This window comes from Narcine bancroftii, chromosome 1, assembly GCF_036971445.1.
Source record: "Narcine bancroftii isolate sNarBan1 chromosome 1, sNarBan1.hap1, whole genome shotgun sequence".
NCBI classification, from domain to species: domain Eukaryota; kingdom Metazoa; phylum Chordata; class Chondrichthyes; order Torpediniformes; family Narcinidae; genus Narcine; species Narcine bancroftii.
Genome location: NC_091469.1, coordinates 367,121,771 through 367,140,840, shown reverse-complemented (window position 1 = coordinate 367,140,840; position 19,070 = coordinate 367,121,771). Strand labels below are relative to the sequence as shown.

Genomic DNA, 19,070 nt, shown 5'->3' with positions numbered 1-19,070 from the left:
GAGATTGGATCAACAATAAAAAAAAAAACGAAGATTTAATACTTTCTTTCCTGTTCTGGTGTTTTAGGTTTTTACATTCTACCTGGTCAACCGGTATGGACTCGAGAGGCCGACATGGCCTGTTTCCGTGCTGTAAATGGTTATGTGGTTATATGGTTATTTCAATGTATGAAGGACAAGGAATGGGAATAAGGGAATTGCTTTTGTGTGTTTGAAATTAATTAACAGTGGGTCTATATTATGGCTATAAATCAAAGAATAATGGAACAAGGATATGGAAGGGTGAGAGGTGACTTAATTGAGGTATATAAGATTATGAGGGGCTTAGATAGGGTGGATGGCCCGCACCTTTCTCCCAGGGTGAAAATAGTAAATACCAGAGGACATTAGTTTCAGATGAGTGGAGGAAAGTTTAGGGGAGATGTCAGAGGTTAAGTTCAGAGAGTGGAAGGAACATTCAAAAGACTCTTAGATAGTCACATTGATGTAATAAAAATGGAGAATTTTGGGTTTGAGCTTGAGAAAGCTTAGATTGTTTTGGAGTAGATTTACATAGGTCAGCACAACATCATGGTGTTGTTATGTTCTAAGACTACTAAGAGCCTTGGAATAAATCCAATTATAACCCATGATCAGAAACAGTGTCCTACTGCAAATTGTCCTACTGCAAATACTTCTCAAGATGGCCAATCAGGCCCCAGGACCTCACTGACAGCATTATTAAAACAAATTTTCAATACTAAATTTTGACATGCAGCCAAGCGGCTCTTTCAGTCCATGAGTCCGTCCTGCCCATTTACATCCAATTAATTAACCTACAACCCCACGTACATTTTTGAACGATGGGAGGAAACAGGAGCACCTGGTGGAAACGCACACAGACATACAAACTCCTTACAGACAGTGGCAGATTTGAATCCCAGTCGCTGGCACTGTGACAGCATTGCGCTAACTACTATGTTAACCATGGCATTAAATTGTATGAGTTTTTTTGTTGTTCCAATTATCCATAGCTGTAGCTTGGAACACCAAAAATCTTAAGATTGTGTTTGTGATAATAACAAAATATTTATTTTTGCTACATTCAGACTATGTCAAATGAAAGTAGTAATGCGAAGGTCAGGTTTTATTGGATTCTCTTTGCAGGATGTTCGGTATATGTTTGGAGTTGTTGGTATTCCAGTGATTGAAATTGCAATGGCAGCCCAAGCTGCAGGAATAAAGTACATTGGAATGAGAAATGAGCAAGCTGTAAGTAAAATAGTTTACTTTCTGCCACTTTCGAATATAGAATTCTCATACAAATGTCTTGATGTTTTACTGGCCCTTTGTTCTCATACTTAAACAGGCTTGCTACGCTGCATCTGTGGTGGGATACTTAACAGGAAGGTTAGTCTCGATTTTATATCTTTATTATTGCTGCTTTTTCCTGCTGTTGATTGATTTTGTAATTGTTTTTTTTTTGTTTCAGGCCAGGAGTTTGTCTTGCAGTCTCTGGGCCAGGTCTAATTCATGCTCTAGGAGGAATGGCAAATGCAAACATTAACTGCTGGTAACATTAATAAATTGTTGTAGCACTGTGTATATTTAACATTGTTCTGTGAAAGATATTGTTGCACAAGATACAAGCCTGGCAAGTTGTTCTACATTCAACCATTTTCAATTGAGTGTGCTTGTGTTTTTAATTGATATTGCTCTAATAACCCTGGTCTGCATATTTCACCTTTGTATTAAACTGTGGAACTTTGTGGAAGGGTGGGTGCAGAAATTATCCTAATTTTGGTGACTTTTCTGTTTTTTGTTAAGAACATTAAATGGTTAGGTTTTTGAGTTGTGTCAGCAGGAGGGAGTGGTGTTTCTTGTTAAATTATGGTGAAGGGGAGTGATGGTAGAGTCACATTAACTGCTGGAATAAGAAGGGTTTCTCATGACATCCAGTTGGTCTGCTCACAATACAAACTATCATTGCATCTTAGTTTGTGTGACAATAAACTTGAAGTTGGACATTTTTGGTTCATTAGTATCATCGAAACCAGTAGCAGAGGAGAAAAGCAATATCTATCCCAGCTCTTTGACACTTATCAAATTATTCTCTTTTTACAAGCTCCACATTATTTTTCCTTTACATTCTATTTCAGGCAGGGGACTCCAGACGATGATTTATTATGTAAAATAAATCCTCTTTTCCTCCCTAATTACAGATGCTAGTTGTGACTTTAACACCATATCTTATAGAAGTATGAATGAATGACATACATCGTTGATCATTGCCAGGTTGTAACCTCCAATACGTGATGCTCATTGCGTAAATAGCTCTTGCTGTTATGAGTTGTTATCACTCTAAGTTTGTGCTTGTGAACTGCCAGAACTCTTGGTGCTTTCATCATGTGGATGTGAAGGAATAGCATAGCAAAGTCAGTAAAACAGAAAATATGTTCCCAGGCAAGTATTTTGTGTTCCTATTGAAAGAAATTATACACCCATGCAACACACAAAATGCTGGAGGAACACAACTGTTTAGGCAGCATTTACGGAGGGCATTAGATAGTGAACATTTTGTGTGAATCCCTTCATCAGCAATAGCAAGAAAATGGCAGGATCCATTTAAAAAGGTCCAGATCATGAGGTGGGGGAGTGAGGGGTTGGGTAACCACAGGCTGGCAAGTGATGGGTGAATCCAGGTGAGATGGGGAAGAAATGGGGAAATAAAGATGAGTTGATGTGGAAGCGAGTCTGGGTGATAAAAGGGTCAAAGAACACGAGAGCAGCAGAGATCATTGAGAGGGAGCAGCGAGAGAGGCTCTCATAGAAGTCCTGTCAAGAGAGGAAGAAAACTTCTTCAGGGCTGGCATATTTTGAAGAGACTTTGCAGTGTTGTGTTTTGTGCATTGCACCAGTTTTCCAGCATCTACAGTCTCTTTTCTTCATCTCAGTCTTGCTGCTCCAGAGTACATAGTGTTACGAGCCCAGAGAACCCCAAAACCGAGCAGCAATAGATATTCACCAAGACAAATGGTTACTTAAACAAATGTTGCTTTTAATTGTCTTTAAACATGAAAACAAGATCAAACTTTATCTTATCACTTAACTAATTCGAAGCGCATGTGTATGTAATGTGTGTGTAAGTTTAGAAAAGTTCTTTGATTCACAGTCCAACCTCACTTCTCATTCTCCAAGTTTAGTGGTTGCAGGCAATTCTTATACTGTGCACAAAATTTAACATTTATGAAGTTCACCAGGTTTTGGTATTTGAAAGGGAAATGGTTAGAAAGGTTCTTGTCAGTTTTCAGAGAAAGATTTGTTGTTCGCTGGACACCCACAACTGATTCCTTGTAACCAGCCACTTCAGTGTTTTCCCCCTCAGGGTTCTCCAGATGATAACCCCTTTCTTTCAGGTCACCACAGAGTTTCTTTTTGTTTCCCTTATTTCAAGTGAAACATTAGGCAGCCAGTCCTCTCCTCTTGTCTGAACCACAAGGGCTTTGACCAGGCTGAACTAAGCAGTCACAACCCGTCTTCCAAATGGGGTTTTTCCACAAGCTTTCCAGCTTGTCCTGTTCTAGTCCCAGCTGCTGCTGCTGACTGTAGCACTATAGAACTGAATTCTCTGTCTTACTCTCTCTGCTTGCAAAACCACATGACCCTCTTAGAACAGCAAGTTCGATTCCAGATAGCCTGCAGCTCCAATGAGTTCTTTCATCTGTTACCTTTTTGTAAATAGCAATCCATTAGTGAAGTCTCTTGGGCACTCTCCAAAGCTTTTACAAAGGCTCTTGGCGCCAGCCTGTCTAGCATGAGCAGAGCTCCAGTATTTTAAATAAGATCTGTTTTAAAGTGTTTTCATGTGACCTACACTAAAACACCTGCCCCAATTTATCTCCCAAAAACGTATCTATAATCTCACAGTAGACATTAATGCTAATGTACCCACAAATCTCATTAATTCAGGCTGAACAGTTGTTCTTTGCATCGGTTTTATTTTATGAAGTTCTTGGTTCTTCAGCTTTAATCAGCTGGTACATCAAGGCTTGTATACATTTTAATATGAAGAAGTTCCCAAGGAAATTGAGGAGATAAAATAAATTGATGTCACTTATAACCATTTTATGTTAATTCTTTTGAAGGTGTAACCATTTGGAAGAGCACATTGCAGTATGTGTAAGAGAGTACCATTACTTGATGTTTGAAGTATTCTTTCATACTATTTCTTTCAGGCCTTTACTTGTCCTTGCAGGATCATCTGATAAAAATCAGGAAGCAATGGGAGCTTTTCAGGAATTTCCACAGGTCTGTGACACTTGTCTCTTTAGAATTTGATTTCTTTGTGTTTGTTTATTTTGGGGTGTTTGACGATGCTGGAATCACTGCTTTTTAAGCTCGGTTCATTGCTTTGTATGAACAAGTATTTTATCTCGACTGAATTTCACAGTGCTTTAGTTTTAAGATAAAATAACATGCAAGGATGCTTTTCATATTTTCCGCAACCTACAGAACATCAGTTTGAATGCTGAGCCATTCATGCCTTTTGAATCCACATAAAGTAAATAATCTGAAAATGTAAAAAAAAATATATAATTGGCCCAAAATAGCAGTTAGTTTGCTACTTCTACTGCATATTAATTAACAATTAGTGAATTGTTACTTGGCAAAACTTTTTTTGTTATCTCTAATATGAGGAGATTATGCCTTTGTCTTAGTATATTTTTATCTGCTCATGTTGTTCAGTTGTTATGATGTTATGGCTGAGTCAGACCTATCTAGTTCAAAAGTTTCTTTACCTACTCTTGCACGCACCCGGTGGGTAGGTCATATCATCCGTATACCGGACATGTGCATACCCAAACAGCTTTTTGGGGAACTTTCTGCTGGTAGACACTCACATGGAGGGCAGAAGAAACATTACAAAGACACACAAAAGGCCTCCCTGAAGTCACTTGATGTAGTCACGACCACCTGGGAAAGGTTGACACAAATCCGTCCAAGCATGCGCGGCCTTATGCACCCGGGCTGTCAAGCTTACAAAGCAGGCGCACTGCTGAAGCACAAGTCCAGAGTCACGGCGCAACAGCTGCAGGCTTGTATTCTGGACAGTGCTGAGATTAAGTGTTGGATCTTCTTAAAAACATTAAGATTGATGTCTCTGGAGCTGGACTGATATACCCCAGGTTACAGTGGGAAATGAGGGAAGAAATAGCTTGGGCAGTAGCTATGATCTTTGAATCCTCTTTGGCTGCAGGGGAGGTGCCAGAGGATTGGAGAATGGCAAATATAGTCCCCTTGTTTAAAAAAGTTAATGGGAGAATCCTGGGAATTATAGACCAGCGCCTCTTACGTCAGTGGTGTGCAAACTAATGGAGAGGATTCTTAAGGATAGGATCTATGAGCATTTGGAGAAGTACAGTCTACTCAAGCATAGCTTTGTGAAGGGTAGGTCATGACTCGTGAGCCTAATTGAGTTTTTTTACGAAGGTAACAAAACAAATTGATGAGGATAAGGCAGTAGATGTGGTCTATATGGATTTTAGGTCCCCCATGAGAGACTCATTCAGAAAGTCATGAGACATGGGATCCATGGAACCTTGGCTGTGTGGATTAAAAATTGGCTTGGAAGTAAAGAGCAGAGAATAGTAGTGCAAGGAAAGTATTCTGCCCAGAGGTCAGTGACTATTGGAATTCTCCAAAGATCTGTTCTGGACACCTGCTCTTTGTGTTTTTTTTTAAATATAAATGACCTGGATGAAGAGGTGGAAGGATGGGTCAGTAAGTTTGCAGATAATACGAAGCTTGGTGGAGTTCTGGATGGAGCTGAAGGATATTGAAGGTTACAAAAGGATATTGACAGGATGAAGAGTTGGGTTGAAAACTAGCAGATGGAGTTTAATTTGGATAAGTGAGAGGTGATGCATTTTGATAGGACAAACCAGAAGGCTGACAACAGGGTTAATGGTCAGTTACTTAAGAGTGTGGATGAACAGGGGAACCTTGTGGTCCAAATCCATTTATCCCTCAAGGTCACCACTCAGGTTGATAGGATAGTTAAGAAGGCCTCTGAGGTGCTGGGCTTCATTAATGGGAGTAGAGAGGTAATGTTGCAACTCTACAAATCTCTGGTGAGACTACATTTTGAGTATTGTGTTCAGTTCTGGTCACCTCATTACAGGAAGGATGTGGAAGCCCTGGAGAGGATGCAGAGGAGATTTACTAGGATGTTACCTGGATTGGAAAATAGTCTTATGATGTAAGGTTAGCAGAGTTGGGACAATTTTCTTTGGAGCATAGAAGGATGAGAGGAGACCTAATAGAGGTCTACAAGATTATGAGAGGCATAGATAGGGTGGACAGTCAGCACCTGTTTCCCAGGGCAGGAATAGCAAACACCAGAGGACATTAGTACAAAGTGAAGGGAGGGAAGTTTAGGGGAGACATCAGAGCTTAGTTTTTTTTTTGTTTTTTTTTAATTTTTATTTTTTATTATACACACAAAGAGTTGTGGGTGCCTGAAATGCCTTGCCAGGGATGGTGGTGGAGGCTGAAACATTAGGGGCATTAAGAGACTGGAAGAAAAATAGAGGGTTGGAGGTATGACGGGGGTGGGGGGGGAGGTTTTGTTCTTTTAATTAATATATGGGTAAGCACAACATCAAGGGCTGAGGGGCCTGTTCTGTGCTGCAGTGTTCTGTGTTCTAACATGTTCAAAGCATTTTGACGGGCACTTGAACAGGCAGGGAATGGAGGGATATGGACCTTTTTCAGGGATGTTTGGCACAGTTATTGTGGACAGATTGCTGTGTTACTAACCAGGGTGTTAATGCACAAATTCACCCCATCACAATAGTAATTGCAAATGTGTTTCATTGGTTCTAAAGAGCTTTGAGATGTCCTGAAAGGTACACTTATGGTGCTTTCATGCAAAACATTACAGCACAGTACAGGCCTCAGGTGCACATTGTTGTGCCAACCTATATAAACCTCCTCCATTCTGATAACCCTGTTGCATCCATGTGCCTATCATTTTTTTTGTATTTTGTTAATGTCCCCATTGTACCAGCCTCAACTATCTTGTCCTTCAATGCATTCCAGGCACCCACTTACCTCTGACATCTCCCTGAAACTTTCCTCCACTCAATTTAAACCGATGTCCTATTATATTTACTGTTGTCACTCTGGGAAAGGATGCTGGATTCCATCCTAAATCTCTCATAATCTTATACATGTCCATTAAGACACCTCTCATGCTTTGTCTCTCCTTAGCTCTGTTAACCTTACATCATATGACATGTTCTCCAATCCAGGCAACATCCTGGTAAATCTGCTCTGCTCCTTCTTGAAAGCATCCATATGCTTTTTGGAAAGAAGTGAACCAGAACTGAATGCAATACTCTCATTACTATCGGATTTTTTGTATGTTTATTGATCATATGGCAGGTTGCAAGGTCTGATCAGAACTGACCTTGTTTGGTTTTGAATGTGGAAGAGGGGAGATTTTTTGCAGTTTGGACATGGCCGACAGATCCAGAGGTTATTGACTGAGCCTGGTTAGGGTGGTGAGTTACATCTGTGAACTCCTGCAGTCCTTCTGATGTGTACTGTGTATGTAATAATAAGTTAAATCCAAGCAAGACTTGCACAGCAAATGGTAAGCCTCTGGAGAGGGTTGTAGAACAAAGAGACACAGGATACAAAGGCAGAGCTCGCACATTTATCGGTCAGGGCACTGACTATAAGAGCAGAGTCCTTGTGTTACAACTGTACAAGGTGTTGGTGGGATAACATTTGGAGTATTTCTGTTACATTTTTAAATTTTAGAAATAAAGCATGGTAACAAGCCCTTCCTGACCAAGAGTCTGTGCCACCCAAATACACCAATAAGCCCCATTTGGTTTTGTAGAGAGGAAGAAAACGTGAATACCCTGAGGAAACCCACACAGGTCATGGGGAGAAAGAACAAACACTTTTCTGACAATGCCAGATTCGAACCTGGGTTGCTGGTACTGTAATGATGTTGCGCTAACCACTACTCGAACTGAGCCGCTCGTGTGTTGTGCACAATCTGTCTCCCTCCCAGCTATAAGAAAGATAGCATTATTCTGGAAAGGCTAGATTAATGATGACGATGCCAGGACTGGAGGGCTTGGCTAACAAGGAGAGACTGGATAGGCTGGGACTTTTCTCCCTGTAGCTGAGGAGGCTGAGCGGTGATCTTATAGAGGTACGTAAACTTATGAGGGGAAATTTTAAATGTGATTTGACGGAAAAATGTTTCCACGTGAAGGGTAAATGGAACGAACGGTTGGAGGAATAAGAAGATGGGTATAATTATGATGTTTTAAAGGGGTTTGGACAGGTACATGGATGGAAAAGGTTTAGAGGGATATGGACTAAAGGCAGGTAAATGGGAGTAGCTCCAGTAGGCAACCTGGTTAGTATGGATGAGTTGTTTCTGTGCTATATAACTTTGACTCAATATATCTGTGAAACTTTTTTGATGCACCTTTGCAAGCCACACTTTATTTAACTGGCTCCGCTTGTGTTGTTTATTGCGGCAGGTTGAGGCATGTCGGCTTTACAGCAAATTCTCAGCTCGACCAAGCAGCTTGGAAGCTGTACCTGCCATCATTGAAAAGGTAACTTGGAATTCAAAGGGGATGGTGGGTAAGACATCCGATTCATTGAAAGTTTGAGACGTAAAAAATATTGATGACTGGGACGTTCAGACTTCAGCCTGTGAAGCTCTCGTTTCATGTGGAGCAGGAAGCAGACTGAGCTTGTAGTGGTGATGCACTGAGCATGTGCAGTGATGCACACTTCTTGTCGCTTGCATAATATCTGACTGCATTTGAAGCTTGTGGGCACACTGAAGCAGGTTTTTACTGTGGTCTGGAGCAAAGCTGCTCTTTTTGGTATGTACTGTCAGATGGTAATGAACTTGAATTTAATGGAGTGATGAGGGTACCTTTTGCAAGCTCCAACCTATCCCTGAGAGTTTGCGTTTTTTTTCCCCTTCCAGATAGCTGTTGCTTTTTAATGTTTCAGTTACCCATTTCAGTCTCTCTTCTATCTTTTTCTATCACTTGTTTGTCCCTTCCCCAACATTTTTTTCCAAGCCTGACTGTTTCTTCTCCACCCCTCCCCCTCCTACTGCATGATCCACTCCCTGACACTTTTCCTCTGCAATCTCCACAATGTCAGAAGATCATGGAGGATAGTCATCTTGGACCTGGTATATCCTGGGATTTTGGAGGTCCTCCAGTAGGCAAGTGAAAGAGCTATCCTGCTGACCAGTTTTTGAACATCTGATAAAAATGGACATGAATGAATTCTCATATAGAAAAGGCTGATTGTATGAGTTTAATTACTATCAGTAGAACCTGTTATTAAACATCTAAAGTGAACTGAATGAAAATATTTCACAAGCTATCTGATAAAGTTTATTTATTGTTAGTAATAACTTAAAGCAAAATTTGTTTTTCTTACACTAAAGTAATTAGAGGGGGAAATAAATATCTATTTTCTCCCATTTATAGGCAGAGGAGTTCCTGTAACTGATGCTTGTGGATGAGAATATTGGTTTGTGCCTGATGTTTTGAACACTATGTTGGAGCAACAGAAATTTATATTTATTTGGTCAGAATTACATTGTCATGTACCTTAGTAATGATGAACATTTTTTTAAAATCAAAATTTTTCAAGCATTTATCCTACATGAATTCATGCAGCCACAGGAAGCACAATTCATTGCACTATGCGTAGAAATAAATCAATGCACAAAGTAAACATAGCCATGTCGAAGGGGAAATGCTGTACGAATATTTACTTTGACCCCAGTGCAATGCTGAGGGAATTCTGTGACTGGTGAGATGTCACCTTTCAGAAGTTGTGTTGTCTTGAGTCTGCATTGGTGTTAGCTGGGAAAGGTTATTGCAAGATGGCAGAGTGGAGCTGTCAGGTTCCCCGACCTATATTTTCTCCTCCATCAATATCCCTTCATGAGTAGATATTCTGCTTGTTTTAATCACATTGCTTTAGATGGGAGCTTGCTTTGCATAAATCAACAGCCGTGATTTCCATTTAAATCAGTGGCCACACTTCAGATAGCTGTAAAATATTCTGTAGCATTATGAGTTCATGACCTGTGCTATGTATATGCAAGTCTGTACCATTAAAAATCATTATATATATTTTCAAGGCAATTAGAAGTAGTATCTATGGGCGTCCAGGAGCTTGTTATGTTGATATCCCTGGAGATATGGTGACTTCTAAGATCCATACTACATCACTAAGGTAAGTGCTTATGCCAAGTTGACTTAGATACGGTCATTAATTTAGGTAATGTAATTTAATCAGTGATTTCTGCTTATCAGAACAGAAAATGCAGGAGGATACTTAGTACAGAGCTCTCCATAATGTTTTAGATGAAGACACTTTTTAAAAAATTTGCCCCTGAGCTCCACAGTTTTAAATTTGTAATCAAACAATTCACATGTAATTAAAGTGCACATTCCAGGTTTCATTCAAGGTTAATTGTATACATTTTGGTTTGACCATGAAGATATTACAGCACTTTTTATACATAGTTTCCCCATTTCATGGCACTATAATGTTTGGCTCCATGGATCCTGGTGATTACTCGGGTATATTTAGTTGCTTCATTGATGCAGGTATAAGAGAGCTCGGCTTGCTTCTAAGCTTTTGATCATCTTTGGAGTCTAGTTGCCATTTTTCAACATGAGGACCAGAGTTGTGTCAATGAAAGTCAAAGAAGCCAATATGATGTTGAAAAACAAGAACAAAACAGTAAGAGACATCACCCAAATTTTAGGATTACCAAAATCAATAGTTTGGAACATCATGAAGAAGAAAGAGTGATCTGGTGAGGTCAGTAATTTCAAAGGGACTAGTATTCCAAGGAAGACCTTCAGTGCTGATGACAGAAGAATTCTCATCATAATGAAGAAAAATCCCCAAAAGTCTGTCTGACAGATCAGAAATACTCTTCATGAGACAGGTCTGGATGTGTCAATGGCTACATGAACATAAATACAGAGGCGACACTGCAAGATGCAAACTACTAGTTAGCCACAAAAACAGGATGGCCAGATTACAGTTTAGCAAGAAGTATTTAAAAGAGCCTGCAGAATTCTGGAGGAAGAACTTGTGGACAGATAAGACCAAGATTAACCTGAATCAGAGTAATGGCAAGAGCAAAGTGTGGAGGCGTAAAGGAACTACACAAGATCCAAAGCACACTCCTCATCTGTGAAACATGGTGGCCTGAACATGTATGGCTGCCATAGGCACTGGCACACTTATCTTCATTGATGATATAATTGTTGATGGCAATAGCAAAATGAATTATGAGGTGTATAGAAACATCTGCTCAAGTTCAAGCAAATGCTTCCAAACACATTGGATAATACTTCATCCTACAGCAAGACAAGGATCCCAAAGATACTGCTAAAGCAACATAGGAGTTTTTCAAAGCTAAAAATTGTAAAATTCTGAATGGCCAAGTGAGTCACCCAATCTAAATGCAACTGAGCATGCCTTTAGTTTTCTCTCCATATGCTGAAGCGAAAAGTAAATAGGACAAGCCCCTGAAACAAGCAGGAGCTAAAGATGGCTGCAGTAGAGGCCTGGCAGAGCATTACCAAAGAAGATATTCAGCACCTGGTGATGTCAAGAATCACAGACCTCAAGCAGTCATTGAATGCAAGGGATATGCCACAAAGTACTAAATATGGCTACTTTAATATATACCATTGCGAAGTCCCAAATATTATGACACCCTAAAATGGTGGGACTATATAATAAGTGCTGTAATTTCTACGTGGTCAAACCAAAATCTATGTAAATAACCTTGAATAAAATCTTGAATGTGCACTTTAATTACATGTGAATTGTTTGATTACAAATTTGAAACTGTGGAGCACAAGGCAAATAAAGGACAAAAGTGTCTGTCCCAAACATTATGGAGGGCCCTGTAAGTCAGGCAGATTCTTTAGAAAGGAAATAGTTAACAAAATAGTGATTGCTAACTTTTCTTCAGAACTGGGAAGGAGAAAACAAGCACGTTTCAAGTTGCAGAGCGATAACCCAAACAGAATGCATCTGCCCACTTGGAGGGAAATTGCTCCATTAAAATTATCCAGGGGAGAATTAGAATATCATCAGGGCAGAGGATGGTCTGAGGACCATGCCTTGTAAGGTTTGTATTTGTTGATTGGCTCTGTGTCTGAGAATTTCATTCAGTGTCGGATAAAGTGGAAATTCTGGATGAAAATGGAAACAACAGGGGACACCTGAAGTTGTGGCAGGGCCTAAATGCCATAACCTGATATAAAACCAAATATGGTGAAATAGCAAAGCTTCTATGCCTGATTTGATGACAGTAACAGTGAAGAACCACCCCTCTGCATCCCTATATGTCTCCTGTTGATCGCATTCTGTCATGTCTGACGATGGCATATGTGCTGCCTTCAGGAGAGCATGCAGCCCAGATTGAGTACCTGGCCAAGAATTGAAACGCTATGCTGACCAACTTACCAATGTATTCATGGATAGCTTCAATATCTCACTTCAGCAGGGCGTGGTACCCACCCGTTTCAAACAGCCATCAATCATGTTGGTACCCAAGAAGGAGCCATAATGACTATCGACCAATAGCACTTACATCAACAGTGATGAAGTGTTTTGAAAGGCTGGTGTTGAAGCAGATCAGCTCCTGTCTGAGCAGTGACATGGATATGTTCCAGTTTGCCTACCGTAGCAACAGGTCTATGGAGGATGTCATCTGTACAATCAAAGTTACCATAGTTAAGAGGAAGAAGGAAGCATACATTAAATTTTGGAAGCAAAAAACAGAAAGAACTCATGAGAATAATATGGTAGCTATGAAGGAACTTAAGAATGGAATTAGGAAATTTTGTAAGGGTATGAGAAAGCTTTGACGAGTAGAATTAAGGAAAACCCCAAGGCATATGTGAAGAATAGAAGGATGAAGAGAAAGAGAATGAAGGTAGGGCTGGTTAAGGATAAAGGTGGCATGTTCCTAGAGGTGGAGGAGGTTGGGGAGGTCCTAAATTAATACTTTGCTGCAGTATTTACCAGAGAAAATAACCTTTTCAAGGTGAGGTTAAAGTGGAACAAGTTATATGCTGGACCATGTTGAGATTAAGAAAGAGGAAGTGCAGAATCTTCTTAAAAACATTTAAGATTAAAGTCCATGTGAGTGGTCGAGATTTGTCCCAGGTTGCTAGGGGAGGGAGGGAAGAGATAGTAGAGGTTCTGGCAATGATCTTTGCATCCTCCTTGGCCATAAGGGAGGTGTCAGAGGTTTGGAGAATGGCAAATGTGGTCCCTTTGTTTAAAAAAGTTAATAGGAAGAATCATGGGAATTATAAACTAGTGAGTCTTATATCAGTGGTGGGCAAACTCTTGGAGAGGTTTCTTAAGGACAGAATTTATGAGTTGTACTTTTCTCAGTACTCTAAGTCCTGTCCTTAAGAATCAGGGGTAGTCAGGATGGCTTTGTGAGGGGAAGATTGTGGCTTATAGGCCTCATTGAATTTTTTGAGGCAGTAACAAAATAAATTGATGAAGGTTTGGCAGTGGATCTGGTCTATATGGACTTAAGTAAGGCATTTAACAAGGTCCCCCTGCTCAGAATGTTATGAGGCATCAGATCCATGAAATCCTGGTTGTGTGGATTCAGAATTGGCTTGCCTGTGGATAGCAGAGAGCGGTAGTGGATAGAAAGCATTTTGTATGGAGTTCAGTGACTAGTGGAATTCTGCAGGGCTCTATTTTGGGACCCCCTTGTTCTTTATGATTTTTATAAGTGACCTGAATGAAGATATCGAGGGATGGGTCAGAAAGTTTGCAAATGATAAGAAGGTTGGAGTAGTTGTGAATAGCGTTGAAGGTTGTCGTAGGTTACAGCAGGACATTTGCAGGATGCAGTGTTGTGCGGAAAAGTGACAGATGGAGTTCAATCGGGATGCATTTTGGAAGGTCAAACTTGAAAGCAGGATACTTTGTAACAGCACTGATTTACCACAGTTTACAAACAATACACTCACTTGTTTCTTTCAGCACACCATGAAGCTGACTTTCACTAGACCCACATCGCATTCTTCAACTCCCCAAACAGCATCCAGTTAAACTCCTCCGACCTTCTCATTGACTCACTGCCACACGGGTGATCCTGACCCTCTCACTATCCTCCTCCTGCACCTGAGATTCATCACCCTTGTACTGACACTGACACATACCTGCATGCTATTACTACCGCTCCCCTCACACATCGCATCGCTTACATCATCATCAGCGGTCGGCACCGCTCTTGACGAAGGTAAATATGCAACTATGGCAGCTCCCCTCCCGCATCCCCTTCAGCCTCCAAGGCATACAAGAAGGAGATTGATTGGAACTGTCCCGCTATGCAGCGGTCCGGAGGCCTGACTGTTCAGCTTGGCCTCGTATGATAGGGCAGACAGGCAATATGTGGTCTAACTGGCAAGGATGCGACTGGTCCTCTGACTCTGGCTCCAACGCAGAACGTGGACCGTTGCTGTTCAGAGGCTTCAACTTGTCAATGGAAACCATGTCAGCTTTTCCATTCCTGTCGATCACAAAAATCTTCAGGTGGCATCGTAAGACCTGAAGAGGAATTGTCAGGGGAGATAGTGGAGCCTGGAACAATAGGGGCATTTAAGAAACTTAGACAGGCACAAAGATGAAAGAAAAATGTAGGGTGATGAGGAAGGGATGGTTTAGTTTTTTTTTTTGTTGGCACAACATAGTGGGCCGAAGGGCCTGTATTGTGCTGTCATGATCTGTGTTCTTGTCTCACCCAACCTCTGTGGAAAATATGTGCTTGCATTTGCCTGTCTATACCCTTCATAATTTTGTATACTTCTATCAAATCTCTCATTCATTAATTCTCCAGGGAATAAAGTCCGAACTCATTCAACTTTTCCCTATAACTCGAGATCATCATTATACTTATAAATTTTCTTTGCACTCTTTCAATCTTATTGATATCTTTGTTGAAGATCAGTGACCAAAACTGCACACCAGACTCCATATTTGGCCTCCCAACTTCAACATAACTCCTCTCAATATTTTGTTCTATGTGCAAAAGCTTTCTTTATGACCTTATCTACCTGTGACATCACTTTCAAGGAATTTTGTGTCTATTCCTAGATCCCTCAGTTCTGCGACACCCCACAGTTCCTTGCTGTTTAACGTGCAAGTCCTACCCTGGCTCAACTTCCCAAAGTGCAACACTTCACACTTTTCTGCATTAAATTCCATCTGCCATTTTGCAGCCCATTTTTTCATGTCTCGATCGAGTGGCCTTTTAAATGCTACACTTGTATCTACTTTCTCCACTACTCTTGTACTCCTGGTTTATAAACTTAGAACAGAGAACATTGATCATTACAGCACAGTAAACACCCTTCGGCCCTCAGTGTTGTGCTGACCTGCGTATTCTTACCATTAAAATACTAAACCCTCCCAATCCTGTAACCCTCTATTTTTCTTTCATGCATGTGCCGAAGAGTCTCTTAAATGGCCCTAATGTTTCAGCCTCCACCACCACCCCCAGCAAAGCTTCTATCAGATCTTCCCTCAACCTCCAATACTCTGTACAAAACAACCTGTTTATATAAGAATAGGGATGAGTTTATTCTCATATGCATTATACAATGTACATATGCACTGATTTCTTACTTGATGCAACCAAAGAGGAAAAAGGATAAAGAGACAACCACAATAGTATAATAATTCGTAAACATTAAATTAAAATAGAGAGTTATAATATATAGAAAAGATGTATATAAAAGATAGATAATAAATGTTAATCAGTTCGTCCAACATTTCCCCATAATTCATACCCTCCATTACAGGCAGCATCCAGGTAAATCTCTTGAATATCCTCCCTGTAATTGGGCATCCAGAATCACACTCAATACTCCCAAGTGTGGCCTAACAAAAGGTTTATATAGCTGCGACATGCCTTACTTACTCTTATACTCAGGGCCCCAACCCTTAACGGCAAGCAAGCCATATGCCTTTTTCACTACCTTTTCTTCTTTCATGGCCACTTTCAGGGAACTACAGACTCAGACCCCCCACCCCCTCTCTCAGATCTTTGAACATTGATTTTCATGATGCAGTTGACCATTTTTTCCACTGTGATCAAGAATGCCCTTACAAGTCACCTGAGAGCTGATAATAATTATCTGTATCAACATATTACCCAGCAGCAGTTTTTAAAGGTTCTCAGAAACAGGTAGGGCTTGAGTATAGCAGAGAACAATAATTTATTAGTCTGTATTGTACTTGGAAATTACAAATAAAGGTGAACCATCTAAGCTGAGTGGAACATCGTCAGATTTCCACCACAATCTTGATTCCAGTTCTTGCTCTCCTCATGTCATGTAGCACGAGTAAATGTGACCAGAATATATCAGAATCGTTTAGCTGCCGAGGGTGCGGGTCCAATATGAGTATGTTTTGCAGTTCTGGCATTTCTATATTTTATCAATTTACAGTACAGATTTCAGATTTTCTAGCTTTCTAGCTTTCTAGCTTTCTAGCTTTCTAGCTTTCTAGCTTTCGTAATATGTAGATATCGTCCAGCTTTTTCTTAAATAATAAAATTGACTCTGCCGCCACTATTTCTCCCGGAAGCTCATTCCACACCGCTACCACTCTCTGAGTAAAGAAGTTCCCCCTCATGTTGCCTCTAAACCTCTGCCCCTTAACTCTTAACTCATGTCCTCTTGTTTCAATCTCTCCTACTCTTAACGGAAATAGTCTATCCACATCCACTCTGTCTATCCCTTTCATAATCTTAAATACCTCTATCAAATCTCCTCTCAACCTTCTACGCTCCAAAGAATAAAGACCTAATCTGCCCAATCTCTCCCTGTACTCTAGATGCTTAAACCCAGGTAACATTCTGGTAAATCTTCTCTGCACTCTCTCCACTCTCTTTATATCCTTCCTATAATTAGGCGACCAGAACTGCACACAGAACTCTAAATTAGGCCGCACCAACGCCTTATACAATCTCAACATCACTTCCCAACTCCTATATTCCATGCAATGATTGATAAAGGCCAGCATACTAAAAGCCTTCTTCGCCACCCTATTCACATGAGTTTCTACCTTCAGGGAACGATGTACCGTTACTCCTAAATCCTTCTGCTCTTCTGTATTCATCAATGCTCTCCCATTTACTACGTATGTCCTGTTCTGATTCTTCTTACCAAAATGAAGCACCTCACACTTATCAGCATTAAATTCCATCTGCCATTTTTCAGCCCACTTTTCTAAGCAGCCCAAATCCCTCTGCAATCCTTGAAAACCTTCTTCATTATCCACTATTCCACCTATCTTAGTATCGTCTGCATATTTACTAATCCAATTCACCACCCCATCATCGAGATCATTAATGTATATAACGAACAACAATGGGCCCAATACAGATCCCTGAGGCACACCACTGGTCACCGGCCTCCAACCTGACAGACAATTTTCCACTACCACTCTCTGGCCTCTCCCTTTCAGCCAATGTTCAATCCATTTGACTATCTCAAAATTTATACCCAAAGACTGCACCTTCATAACTAACCTTCCATGTAGTACCTTATCGAAGGCCTTACTGAAGTCCATATAGACTACATCCAGCGCGCTACCCTTATCCACATTCCTAGTCACCTCTTCAAAAAATTCAATCAGATTGATCAAACAGGACCTTCCGCCCACAAATCCGTGTTGAGTGCTCCTGATCAGACCCTGTCTATTCAGATATTTATAAGTACTATCTCTAAGAACTTTCTCCATTAATTTACCTACCACAGACGTCAAACTTAAAGGCCGATAATTGCCAGGCTTCCTCCTTGAACCCTTTTTAAATAATGGAATCACATGCGCAATACGCCAATCCTCCGGCACTATCCCCATCTCTAATGACATTTGGAAAATTACCGTCAGAGCCTCTGCTATTTCCTCCTTTACTTCTCTCAATGTCCTGGGGAAGATCCCGTCTGGTCCCGGAGACTTATCCACCTTTATATTCCTCCAAAGCCCTAAACACTACATCTTTCGTAATCACTATATTCTCCATATTTACCCAATTTGCTTTTTTTATCTCACATATCCCAATATCCTTCTCCTTGGTGAATACCGAAGAAAAGAAACTATTCAATATCTCCCCCATTTCTCTAGGCTCCACACACAGTTTTCCGCTCTGATTCTCTAAGGGACCAATTTTGTCTCTCGCTTTCCTTTTACCATTAACATATTTGTAGAACCCTTTTGGATTAATTTTCACCCTGCTTGCTATAGTCTCCTCGTACCTTCTTTTAGCTTTCCTAATTCCTTTCTTAAGATTCCTCTTACATTCAATGTATTTTTCAAACATCTCCTTAATTCCATGCTTCTTATACCTAATGTACGCCTCCCTTTTTCTTCGAACCAAGTTTCCAATATTCCTTGAAAACCACGGCTCTCTCAAACCTTTTGCCCCTCCTTTTAACCTAACAGGAACATAAAGCTTTTGCACTCTCAAAATCTGATCTTTAAAAGACTTCCATCTCTCTACTACATCCTGCCTATAAAACAAATTGTCTCAATGCACACCCTGTAAGTCCTTTCGCATCTCCTCAAATCTAGCTTTTCCCCCAATCAAAAACCTCAACCCTTGGCCCTGACTTATCTCTTTCCATAATGATATTGAAGCTGATGGCATTATGATCACTGGACCCGAAGTGCTCGCCAACACCAACTTCCGTCACTTGACCCATCCCATTTGCCAACAGTAGATTTAACACTGCCCCTTCTCTGGTCGGCACCTCTACATATTGTTGTAAAAAACTATCTTGCACACATTTCACAAACTCTAACCCATCCAGCCCTTTCACAGAATGTGTTTCCCAATCTATAGGTGGAAAATTAAAATCTCTCATAATTACAACCCTGTGCTTATCACAAATATCCACTATCTCCCTACAGATTTGCTCCTCTAGGTCTCGGTCCCCTCCGGGTGGTCTATAATA

The 19,070-nt window shown here is 40.5% G+C and overlaps 1 protein-coding gene across 2 annotated transcripts in view; it reads left to right on the top strand.

Moving 5' to 3' along the window:
* hacl1 (2-hydroxyacyl-CoA lyase 1) overlaps positions 1-19,070 on the top strand; it is an 83,398-nt gene that overhangs the window by 13,558 nt on the left and 50,770 nt on the right. For both annotated transcript variants that reach the window (XM_069912752.1, XM_069912760.1), the window contains 6 exons: positions 1,147-1,251; positions 1,349-1,389; positions 1,472-1,552; positions 4,215-4,287; positions 8,547-8,624; positions 10,187-10,281. In XM_069912752.1, coding sequence (XP_069768853.1) covers positions 1,147-1,251; positions 1,349-1,389; positions 1,472-1,552; positions 4,215-4,287; positions 8,547-8,624; positions 10,187-10,281 — 473 coding nt within the window. The remainder of the gene's footprint in view (positions 1-1,146; positions 1,252-1,348; positions 1,390-1,471; positions 1,553-4,214; positions 4,288-8,546; positions 8,625-10,186; positions 10,282-19,070) is intronic.